General features: G+C 37.3%; 1 protein-coding gene across 1 annotated transcript in view; it reads right to left on the reverse strand.

Annotated features, from left to right (window-relative positions):
• Positions 1 to 1,819: 1,819 nt before the first annotated feature.
• ATP1B3 (ATPase Na+/K+ transporting subunit beta 3) overlaps positions 1,820 to 13,006 on the reverse strand; it is a 47,045-nt gene continuing 35,858 nt past the window's right edge. The window contains exons 4-7 of the mRNA XM_045503440.1: positions 10,054 to 10,238; positions 7,834 to 7,884; positions 4,045 to 4,131; positions 1,820 to 2,493 (exon numbers count right to left, since the gene is read on the reverse strand). Of these exons, the coding sequence (XP_045359396.1) occupies positions 2,320 to 2,493; positions 4,045 to 4,131; positions 7,834 to 7,884; positions 10,054 to 10,238 (497 nt within the window). The 3' untranslated portion in view covers positions 1,820 to 2,319. The remainder of the gene's footprint in view (positions 2,494 to 4,044; positions 4,132 to 7,833; positions 7,885 to 10,053; positions 10,239 to 13,006) is intronic.

Raw genomic sequence — 13,006 nt, forward strand, 5'->3', positions numbered from 1 at the left:
CCTAACCTGCTGGATTTTTAAGTATTAGCTAAAGTCAGCTGACAGTTGAATTTTTCTCCATCCACTAGTCAAACCAGTGCTGGATCCAATCACCAAGGATGCAAATCTGGTTGTCTTTATTCCTTTGGTCCCTTGTTATTCAAATTGTGATCTATGAATAAGCAGAATAGCCATGACTTAAATTGTTGCATATAGAGTCTCTTATGGAATCAATCTGCATGTAAGAGGTCTGGTGAAGTTCTGAGGAAAACGTGAAATGAAGCAGAAATGCAGACTCAGATGGTGTCCAGAGTCCCTTTCATTCCCAAACTCTTCATCTTGATCATATAGGCCCAGCTCCTTCCAACCCTCCCCTCCACAAAACACATCTCTAGAGGGACCTTTGTAGAGGAGTCATAATCCACCTCCTTGGACCCTTGCACATAATTGCCATTACTGTAATTACACCACATCTTGTCCCAGGGCCTGTTCTATTTCCCTCTCATTTTCCAGACCATGTCTTCATCTCTGTATCCTCAGTCTGGCACATCAGTAACCTGGCACAGAGCAGGCCTGTGATCATTGTTAAAAACCCCTAATTTCAGTAGAAGAGAGCTAGGAAGAGTTGGGGAGGTCAGCTGAACTCATGCAGCAATCAGGGGCTGAGCCATGCCCAAACTCCTGAACCAGGGAGGCACAAATATGATTTAGTCACTTCTGTGAATATCCTATTTGTATTCTCTACAAAACCCACTTCCCCATTTTGGTTATCTCCAATCTTGTTTCATGTTTTGAGAACATTTGTTTTCATCTAAGCTCATTAGAACACAACTTCAATCTGTGTTATACTCCAAAGACACAAAAATACAAATTTAACTGAATACATAATAATATGAATTCCACAATCAACAACTGAAGACCTGTTCACACTGGACCAGCTAAAGTGATGCTCTAGCTGTAGCCCATGACATTGCTTTAGCACTGTAGCGTTTTTGAAATTGTTTTCCACTCTTAAAAGAGGGCAGAATGGAAAATCAAAGCCCAGAAATTGTTTCCGTCATTAACAGCTCCAAGAATCATTTTCTTTAGTTGCAAAGAAGACTTCTAAAACAAAAATCTGTTATCACGAAGATCTTAGTGGCAGAGAGGCTGCCACTGGGTCAACAAGGCCCATTTGGCTAGCCAAGACCACTTGGAGCATTGATGTTTTCTCCAGATAGCTGTTCCTGAACCAGCTGGGTTGTGTCACAAACCAGTGTCATCCTGGCTTGTACCAACACAAAGAAAACCTCAAGATACCAGCTTTAGCATTAAGGATAAAAATCAAAACTGGCTTTAAAAAAAAAAACCCAGAGATGACACAGGAAGCATACCTTTCAACAGAGGAGAAAATAGCTCACATTATGACAATCATACCATTACAAACATTGACTGAAGGAGAAGATATTTTCACGACACTAAAGCATGCTGAAATAAAGCTGGTTTGAAGCTTTGAATAAGTTCCAAGTTTTTAAATTTCACAATTTATATTTTTTATTAGAGTCCACAGTCTGCTAAATAAAAGCAGTCACAATATATTTCACAAACTATTGTACAATTTAAATCATATGAATTTAACTCCATAAAAAATTAGGTGCATATTCATAGTGGCTAACTTAAAAATGCTGTTTCATCTATGGTCTACAATACTTGATAAGAGATTTTAGTTCCAGCACTAAAAATAAACCCATCAGTATATATATATTTTTTACATGTTTTACAACAGAAAGTTTGTGCTCTTAATCAAAAAGATCCACAGACTAATTCAGCATGTAAAAAATAATTTTACAAAACATCCAAGTCAACCTTTCAAATCCACTTTTATTTTCTTTTTTCCTCCTCACATACAGAAGTTCTCCTCACACCACATTTCTTGCAGCTATGAAAGTCACTTGATGTTGTTCAGGTACCATTTTATCCCTACAACTTTGCTGGCATCAAAATAGGAAGTTAACCAGTGTTAAATCTATAAAATATTTACATAGCACAGCACATTAAGCTTTAGACACTTGGCAATTAAACCACATAAAAATAAGCCCCCTGTACTACATGTTCAGAATCGGTGTTCATGGTCCCTATCTGGCGACTGTACACTGGTTCAAGAGGCAGCAGAGGCAACAGGCAGTTACTTCAGAGGACACCGAACACTATGATCTGGAAGCATGTTATGATGTTACCCCAGTGTCATGCACCACCCCACCTTTCTCCAAGGTGGTCTCATAATTCTAGAATGGCAGGTCCAGCTGATATAAAACGAAGACAGACAACACAACATTTACTCTGTGGAGATCCTAACTCCTACTATGCACGTGCTGTGATTTTGAACACAACTCGTCCTAAAAACTTGTCACGATCATCCTGGTTTTTTAGGTTGGGTGATCCATCAATCTTGCATTCGACTGTTACTTCTTTTACGGCACTGCTGCTAGCATTAAAGGACACCTGGACAGCAACTAATGGCTGCAGATAACTCACCTGGCAAATAAAGGAAAACACATTAATTCAAATGCTACAGTAACTTCATGTATGTTCTGTGCCTTTTATCAGGCTTTAGATGTATCCCATAGGTTGTAATTTGGTTGTGTCATGATCATTTTTTAGACATTCTCTATAATCTTGGTTTGAGTTTCCTCTTTCACCCAAGGACTACTCTACTGATAACCCAGACCTCCTATATCCTTACTACGGTTGCTGTATAATCTGATGCAAATATATTCCTAACTATATTACCATCACTGTGGTTTCTAGACACATTTCTTCACTAAAAGGAACTAGGGGGCTGATTTCAGGACTGGGGCAGAGAAACTACAAGATGAATCTGGAATGTCTTACAGTGCTAGAAACAATCATGGAAGCATGTCTAAAGGACACAGGAACCAGCCTGAAGGTCTCTCATTGGCCAAATCTGGGACAATTTTAGCATCAAAATAAACAGAACAGATAATGAGTCCATGACAATATACAGATGGAAATAAATGGTGGCAAGAAGGCAAAGCTCTTTCTCAGAACAGAATGCCACCCTGTAAATGGAGAAAGGAAAAGATGGAATTAGAAAACATCTGGGAACAACCCAGGCAAGAATCAATACATGCTTCAAGTGAAGGGAGAAACAGAACTGTGTAGACTCTCCAATTACTCTCTCCACATATTTACTGATTACAAAAAAAAAAAGCAAAAAAACACCTGGCTGATAACACCTTAATCAAGTTAGTGTTTAAGACTACTATCACCACTAATGTGACCAATCAATACCACATCCCTCCTGATATGCTAATTCAGAAAACATTTCTTCTGAGGCATTCTTGCAAAAAAATGTACATTTTACATTTTGATGTAAACTGACATTTAATCATGAAAAACATCAGACAAACTCAAGTTGAGGAATGTAAACAAAACAGGCCCCAAAAGGCCTCTGTTCATTTAAGAGTACAAGGGCATGAAACAGACTGAGGAACTGTTCCAGGTTACAGGTGACCAAAAATGTAACAGTGAGATATCCCGCACTGGGAAAACATTTTTCCTTTTGCAATAAAGGACACTACTGGAACAACTAGTAAAATATTGACTAGGTCTGTAGATTGGATGATAGTCCTCTTGTCTTTAGGAAAATAAAACTTAAGCATTTAGGGCAAGAGGCACATGTTTCATTAGTCCCAAATGGTTTAGGAAAAAAATTACAGAGACTGGAAAGACAAATGAGGTAAAATACTAACACCTGGGAAATCTAGGTAAACGGTCTACAGAAATTCTTTGCACTATTCTGTCCGTTTTGTTTTTTCACCTCTGTATACTCTCTAAGCAAATTCTTAACGAAAGAGAAAATGATATTTTGAAAATTTATCGTAAGTCTTACGTTTTGAACTGTAGATTGGCGGTGGGGAACCTCTACTTGGCATCACCATTTGAAGACCAGAATAGAAGATACACAAATTACACAGAACATGTGTCTGCCGACAAGTGATATTTTAGTACAGATGTACCAATTTCCCAAGAGTCACAACCACTTATGAACTTCTAAGTACTTACATGCAGTTTTTTCCCATAATATGGAAAATATTTTAAATCTATAGCTCCATTGGGAGGATAAGTTGATAGAGCTGCTGTGTTTTCACTCTAAAGTAGAAAACAAAAGAAACCTCTTTTTAGGTCACAAAAACCAAAATGTATATTAAGGCAATATCAATTATAAACAGTATGATGATGTTACAATGCTATCCCAACTGCATTAATTCAAGTGTATTTTTGAGAACAGATATGCTAATCTTGATTTAAATCCTTGAACATAAACTATCCTGATTCTTTTTACATTTCCTGATAAACCCTACAAGCTGTTCCATGAGAGTCCCTTCTAACTCACAGCCCAACATCTATTCATACACTGTCTTAAAATCTTATCTGCCTCTAACTACTAAAATGCCAGTTCTCCAGCCACTGACAGCAGGAATGCACCAGTCTGTATGGACCAGTGTATTCCTGAAATGACTTAAAATACTGTGCTTCCACACTGTAGAATGTGTGGCTGGCCTAGGAGGCAGCAGGTCCCAAAGTTTTCTGTGCTTAGTAATGGTAACCAGAAGGGTAAACTATGATGCAAGTGACAAAAGCTATTAGGAAAAATTAAGATACTCCAAGCAAAAGTCTTCTCAACCAATTTAAATACCTTTGAATTTATGAGCACGTGTAAATCAAAGTACTGAAATTACTGGAATTATATTCCATGTACTTAAACTAATAAACATGACAAATATACAAGTTAATCCCTCACAATCCAACCCATGATGATATCTCTATTATCATCTGTTCTTGATAGAGAATTCTCAAGTAACACATTCTGAATAGGACTAATTTTAATGAGTAACTTTAACACACAATGAGTAGATGACATGGACTAAAATCAGTGGAAGTTTACTAAGCGCTAATTAAAATATTAGAAAATGCTTGCATCCTAATTTCTATTTTGTAAAGCACACAGGAAACACTATAGCAAATCTAAGAATCTCCTCTAAGGAGAAGTCCTACTCTGCTTCTCTATCACGAGTAGCACGTGTGAGGAACAAGTGACAAAGCAAGACGGCACAAAGCAAAGAGTGATGCTACCCCACAGAAGCTGACAAGGCTAAGAGAAACAGTAAAAACCATGTTCAGTCACCACCCTACATTTGTACTCTATAATTAAAAAATAATCACTGTGATGAGTGCCCTTCTGTACTAATTGCTTTTGTTTAACCTATTTTCTCTTAATACATGAGCCTACTTCACAGAAACAGAGATGTTCCCCAACACATAAAGGAGGTTTTCTTTGGGTTATAGTTTACTGAGCTGGAAATTCCAGCCAGACACCACACTTAACTTACACTGACCTCATTTAGGTCCAACACTCTTAAGTGGGCAGGATCAGTTACAAAGAGGGGAACTGAGGCTCAGTTAAGACGACATGCTCAAGATCACCCAGGGTGACTCTTCATTGTTCTCTTGGTTTGTACCAAAAACGTAACACTGGCAGGCTTTTACTTAAACTTGTGCTTTTTATACCTTCTGTTAAAATAAACATTTAGAAATTATGCATATCTGAATACTGAGATACTTTAGGGTGAAGCATACATGTCACAGTTTTCTAAGTATATGAATGACATCATATTAGAAACTAGGAGCAACTGACAGTCACTAAGTTCCACTGAAAACAGTTTTAAAATCACATTTTTTTATACAGTCGCCACCCTTAAAAGACTTGAAGAACACAAATTGGAAATGGGTAGGCATTTACCTTTTTCTTCTGCATTTTTCTATATTAATAGGATTTATTTTTATAGAAAAAATTGAAAAAATGACAAAATGAATATTCCATCTTTTGTAGGAACCATCTTTTAAATGCTCAAGAGCATGTTGTCCTCAATATTTCAGAATTTTCAGAACTCTTACATAAACGCAATTAAAGCAGATCAAATTTAAGAGTACAAGATACAAGACAAATGTAATGGAAAACAGCAACTATGATGTGCAATAAATGCGGCCATCTGCCCTACAGAACCACCTCTAAAATGTACGCACCCCACCTATTACTCCTTTGTGACTAACCTAGGAGTACTAGGCAAAATTTTACAAGCTTTCTAAAAACAAAAATATTCCACAACTCAATTAACAAAATCCCCATCTAGTTTATATACTTTACACGTAACTCTTGAAAGCAAAAGGGACAACAAACTGAAATCTGAGTCATTAGACCAGGATTTTTCATTAACATTTCCACCAACTATTCTAGAAGCAAAGGATATCCAATAGATAGAAGTCCAGTTTAAACCCTAAGGGAACAGTTACATGGAGTTGTTTATACTGCCCAAAGGTTCACAAAATTGAAATCTTAGGAAAGAAGTTTACTAAAGCTTTTGGCCTTCTGGCCAAAATGTGCTTTCCTTTCTTAGTAGCATTGGCCCCGTAGAGCCCCTGCTCCAAGCTTATCAGTGTGGTCCACTCACACACAAAGGCAAAAGCTCCTGCGTCCAGATACACAGTCCTACATGGTCACGAAAGTAGCACATCTAACCTGGCCGGAGCCTGGCACCTGAGCCTCAGAAACTTCCTACTTGGAAAGCTTGCAAGCAAGAACAGAATAGTTGCTTTTTCTAAATGTATCTCATAGCCATAATGCTTCCTTTTCATCTTAAGAGATACTAGCATAAGCTTACTTCATTTTCAGCAGGATTTATCAAGAAAAGCTCAGCTTAGATGTAGCATCTGGTTGTAAGCAGCATACTGACTGAGCTATGTTAGTATAAGGAGGTAAAGGGAACTGCCGAGGATTCACACACTTATACTTCAACCCAGATGAGAAGCCACAAACTTTCTGGCTTTTTATTCTAGTCTAAATAGTGAATACTCAAAAGAAGTAAGGATACTCTAAAGCAGAAATTCTCAAAGCATGAGCCCCAGACCATCGGCATCACCATTACCTGGAAACTTGAGTTAGAAATGCCAAGTTTGGGCCTCACCCCAAAACTAGGGAGTCAGAAACTTTGGGAATGGGACCCGAAATGTCCTCCAAGTGATTCTGATGCATGAATGAATTTGAGAACCACGGAGCAAGAGATTTCTGCCCACATAAGAAATCCATTCAAGGCGAAAAGGAATATAATTTTCTTCACAAACAACTTGAGAAGTGATTTCAAAGTAACATTTCAAGTAAAATACCTTTGACATAGATTTAGAGCTGGAATGCTAATATTTTGCACAACAATAAAATTAAATGTAGAACTTTACATTTCTCCTTAGAACTCTTACCCATCAATTTACATATTTGTCTTAGTTGCACTTGCAGCATGGAGAGAAAACAAAAGAAGTTATGAGATGAAAACTTCACAGCACTCTGGAAGAAAATAAAGTAGGGGTAGGAGAGAAAAATACTGCCTCCACCTTAAGGAAAATGTATCCTGTTTCCTGAAATCTCAGATGCCATTGATGTACACCGATTTATGTACTATTAAGATAGAAAAAACTCTTACGATACAGTATTAAGATGCAATTAACTATAAGGCCATCCCCAATTTGTGTTATTAAGCTAGAAAAAAGTGATCTCAGAATCAATGAAAGATGGTATATGCAAAGGCAGTGTCTGTGAAATCAATGCTCATGGAAAACACGTTTTCAGGAATTATCATTTGCAAGTAGAGAAGGGCTCTACACCCAAAGTTCGGTGGAATTTTATTCTTCTAAGATTGGCACTACAGAGGACTTTCAAAAAGGGACAGGAAGAAAAAACAATGACTAAGACTCACAGACTTTTAAAATATTCAGATATACTAAAGCTTTTTGAATACTAACCTTTGAAATACATTCTATCCTTGGTTCTCCTTGAGGCTTTAATCCAATTATCTAAGGAAAAGAAAAACTAATTGAAACATTACAAATGTATATGAAAGAACCTCCTGCGTTGTTGCTAGGGACCCAGAGATGGAAGGGTTGAGATGCATATCAACTCTAGGTATTAAAACCCTATTAAATCTGCCTTTTACTTTTGGGTAGAGGATTACAATGGACTTTTTAATATAATAATCTTACCAATTTGCTGTCTTATTGTATTGGGGCAGTGCAGAAAATAAATCAGTTCCTGAATAAAACACAGTATTGCACTTTGCTACCCTTAGACCAAGAAGCAAACAGAAACTTTTAATGCAAACGTAAGAATTGCAGAAGCACAATAAAACTGTTTTTCATGAAACTGTATTAGGTCAAACCCTCAACATTTGTTTCCATAAAGCTTGCATGGAGCCTTACCGTATTTCCCATCGATCTATTCCACAAAAATGCATACACTGGGATGAATCCCATTTTAAGACACAGTACCATTCAGTTCTACGTAATAAAGCTACTTTCATGTATGTAGCTGATATAACTAACTCTGAATGGCAATAGATATTTATTTTGTGGGAGGATCTTTTTATGTTTTGAAGTTATATTCATTTTACATGTGAATGCCTGTAAATGTAAATATTCCTCCCAAGAGGTAAGTATTATGGAACCTAAATAATATCAACATCTTTAACTATCATTGCCTATGTGAGGACTTTGGAACAAACTCTACTGGGATTAAATCCCCTGCTACACTCAGCATGCATAGCTCATGAATGATCCATACTTGAGCTTGATGTTGTCATCTTGTCATGCCCTGTAAAGCCATGTCCCATCAGCCAAGTATAATCTCAGACCCTCTGCATTCAAAGAGGACATACTGAAAGAGAAAAACAAGCTTGGAAGGTTGGTCCTGTAGGAGAAGGAACTGGAACTTCTCTTGGCTTTATACTCGGAATAGATTTTCCAGGAATCTAGACTTTATGAAGATATTCACTTCTGGAAGGCTGGGATTCTAAAAGGCATTTCTGTTAAGGTAAATACATTTACTTCATCTTACAAGCTAGACTGTCAAGTTTCCCATTACTCTTGGCTTATTTGGTTAACTTTAATGAAGTCTTGCTGGAACATCCGACTATAATTATTCTTGAGTACCTACTATGTGTCAGGCAATGTTTCAGAACGGTCTCTAGAGTACGATGGGATAATTAGGAACTTGTTATTGTCCATGTGGGGAAAGGAGGAGAGACAGGAGGGGTGTCAGTCTGGGTACGTCGGGGTCTAGCTGGCTCTTCCTATAGGGAAACTCTTTATTTAGCTGTGCCAAGAGATGGTAGCAATTGGCTTATCAAGGGTAACTTTAGTGATAAACTCATGATCTTGAGAGGTCTCCACCTGTTTAAGAAACTGCCTTTTCTTGGAGTAAATGATCAGGAATAACCTCATTCTTCAAGGGAGACCTTGCAGGCCTCAATAGGGTAACTGTGTCAGAACACAGCTCTGCAATACAATATTTATAGAGCAGAAAGGTACAGGGGTTAGAGATCACTTATTACATAAGAAAAGCATCTTCTTTTGCACAATGCCTCCCAGGTCATACTTACTAACACACAGAGAAGCTAATGAGCTTCAAAATTTTCTAATGGCTATATAATTCAGGAACATCTTCTGGACACCAAAGCAAAATGCTACTACTTTGGTTACAACTGTAACACCCCACTGAGCTCGTTATAATGCAATTTTATTTGTATCTCTACTTTTCAATTATATGAACATACACTATAAAACTATGCTTTGCTACTAAATATTCAAAGTTTAAACTAAAGCCTAATAGATTCTCAACGGAATTTTAAATTTATAACCGAATTCAAAGATGATTCAAAGATGAGCACTGCACGTTAATAAAACCATGCTTTATGTATGACAACCGGAATACCTGCCCCTTGAAGCATTAACCTATGCCTTTATAAATGCATGTAACTAAAAAGGGAAAAGCGTAAGTTGTTTTACTTCCCTAATCCATGATTGATTTAATAAACCAGTCTTGGTTTTTGCTGTATTCACTTTCTAAAGGTCAATTAATATCACTGCTAACCTTTTATGCAAGTTACCCCTAAATGAGAAAAAAACAGTTCCAAACTACTCAATAGAGGATATTAGAAAAAAAGCAGCAGCAGCAATATAGGTACATACTCTGTTCATTTTCACAAGAATACAAGGATTTCCTCTGGAGTAGCCAAACTCTGGATCATCCACACCACTGCATGCTTCAAGTAAGGCAAGAGGAAACTGACATGCATGATAAATTGGACCCTTCTGTACAAAAAGCACTCGGTCAGGACAAGCTGTGAGATTCTTCTGTTCTTCTAAATCATATGCTAAAAAGAAAACATATATGTGTATATAGATCAGCTAGAAATAGATCTTAAATACAACTAGGAATACATCATCCTTTGGACAACACTCTTCAAAAACAAAAAGAACGTGCTAATTACCATATTACTATTCTAGGTAAAGAATGTTAAGTTTGTCCAACTTTTAACAGGTTTACGAAGCTGTAACACTTCAGATGTTTACTGCATTCAACAATAACAAACTGGATTACAGATCAATGCCTTCTGTTACCATCAGGTGGCGCCAGCCATGACTATTGCATTATCTGAAAGCTCATGGCGCAAAAAGATAATGACAACCTATAAACTGTCCAACCACTATGCTGTACACCTGAAACTAATGTAACATGTGTAAACTATACACCAATTTAAAAAGAAAGGTGAGAACATAAAAAGGCATTGCCACTTCTCCCCCTACGGAATTTACAATGTAACAGGGAAAACACACAATTTTAACTGAAGGGCCTACAGACACAGAGTGCTATGGAACGCTCTTCAGCAGGGACTACAACAAAGCTAAGCATCAAAGGTACCTGTGAGTTAATATTAAGTTAGAGGTAACATCTTATTTTTTTTTTTTTTTTCAACGTTTTTTATTTATTTTTGGGACATAGAGAGACAGAGCATGAACGGGGGAGGGGCAGAGAGAGAGGGAGACACAGAATCGGAAACAGGCTCCGAGCCATCAGCCCAGAGCCTCACGCGAGGCTCGAACTCATGGACGGCGAGATCGTGACCTGGCTGAAGTCTGACGCTTAACCGACTGTGCCACCCAGGCGCCCCTAGAGGTAACATCTTAGATAAGCTCAGTGATAAAGGAGTAAAATGGTTACAATTTGGAGATGGGGAAGAAAGGAGAGGGAGAGACACACGATGGTTTTTCTGCTGTTTGCTCCACACTGGCACAGTATTAGGCAAAAGTGGCACAACAGTGAGCAAACCTGACGTGGTCCCTGCCCTCAATGAGTGTGTTTATTGAAAGATACTAATAAATAGTTAAGATCTACCACAGTGCCTCAATAAGAACTGTTGGTGTGTGGGTACAACTGGTACCAGAAAAAGGTCACTTAAAATGAATTCAACCAAAACAGGAACAAAAATTGCAAAGTAAATGTATTTACAAGAAAGTGCAGATCTTTACTTTGGGGGAAAATTGTCAAAAATCTTTAGTTTCATCTTATATATATAAAAAATTAGATGATAATTGGAATTATGTACTCATTTAAAAGAATGATTCAAATATTTGGGAGGTGGGGTAAACTTTTATAACACAAGAGGTACACCTATCATATGACATTCATCACTTCCTTTTTGACTCTGGTGGCACAATCATAAAGATCATTTTGCAAGAGATATTCAAGGCTTTCACCAATTTTTCCCACGGGCTTTTACTGCATACACTTTTTGGTAATATATCCATTCGTTCAGTGACCACTTTTGTATTAATTGTGCCATGTTCTACTTCCATACAAAACCACAATGCAGGGGGTTGTATGATGGTCACATTATGAAGAACCCCCTACCCCCAAGTCCAAGGTATCATAGGGACACAGACAGGTCACTGACCCCAGACAGAGTAACCAAAGAGCCCTATACACCCGAGGAAAGTCTAAAATAAGAAAAAGGTCAATGAGTGGGTGTGTCTATAAAGACCTAAAAGTAAAGAGGTAATTTGAACAGAATGAAACTTCAAATTGTAAGCAGTATCTATTAGAAAAAAGAGAAGACAATGTATCTTTTAACCAGAGATGGTACACTTTAACAGCAGAAAGGCTTTCCTAAAACTCAGCAATGACAACTGAAAAAGTAGAAAATGAGAGAAAAACAAGAGATCTAAGAGCCAACTAAGAGAACAGTTCTAGAAAGAACCAGAAAACTGAGTTGTGGAAATGATCAAAGTAATTAGTAGAAGGTAATTTCTGTGAAATTATTTTTGAAAGATAATAATTTATTAACCTAAGCCTTCATCCTGAAAGATCTCCATCAAGTTCCCAGTAAAGTTCTATTTTATTTTTTAAGTTTAGAGAGAGGGAGACAGAGAATCCCAAGCAGGCTCCACACTGTCAGCACACAGCCACATGTAGGGCTCAAACCCATGAACTGTGAGACAGTGAAATCCAGAGTCAGATGTTTAACACTGAGCCACCCCAGGTGCCCCCCAGTAAAGTGGTATTTTAAATACTGAAACTAAAGTAAATTTTAGAACCCCAAGGAAATACATATAAAAACAAAGTAAAAATCCAGCCTTGTGGAGGAGAAAAAAGGCAATACAAAGTAACTAAAATTCTAGATGCAGCTAAACTACCACCTATAAATGCAGACTGAGGTCATTTTCAGAAATGAAAGGACTCAAAATTTACATTTCATGTATCTTTTCTTATGAAGTTATTTGAGAATAAATATACTCCACCAAAACTAGGCAGTAAATTAAGAAAAAAGGCAGGAGCCAAGAAACAGTGGATCCAGCTAAAGTGATTAAAAAAGAGTCCCAAAATGACAGCTGTATAGTAAAGTTCTAAACAGTTACTAGTACAGACTATGGCAGGAAGGGAAAAGCTCTAAAGAGTTTTCCAGGGAAAAAAAAAAAAAAAAAAAAAAAAGGACTTAAGAGGATACCTCAAATAACAATGTACAAATAAGGGAGCCAGAAGAGTGTCTATAGATGATGGAATAAGACATAAAGATTAAGTATAGAAAGGCAGCCAATAGCAAAACTAAAAATAATTACTAAACTGGGTTGTAGGATGGAGTGT

The sequence above is a fragment of the Leopardus geoffroyi genome, chromosome C2 (assembly GCF_018350155.1).
Source record: "Leopardus geoffroyi isolate Oge1 chromosome C2, O.geoffroyi_Oge1_pat1.0, whole genome shotgun sequence".
NCBI classification, from domain to species: Eukaryota; Metazoa; Chordata; class Mammalia; order Carnivora; family Felidae; genus Leopardus; species Leopardus geoffroyi.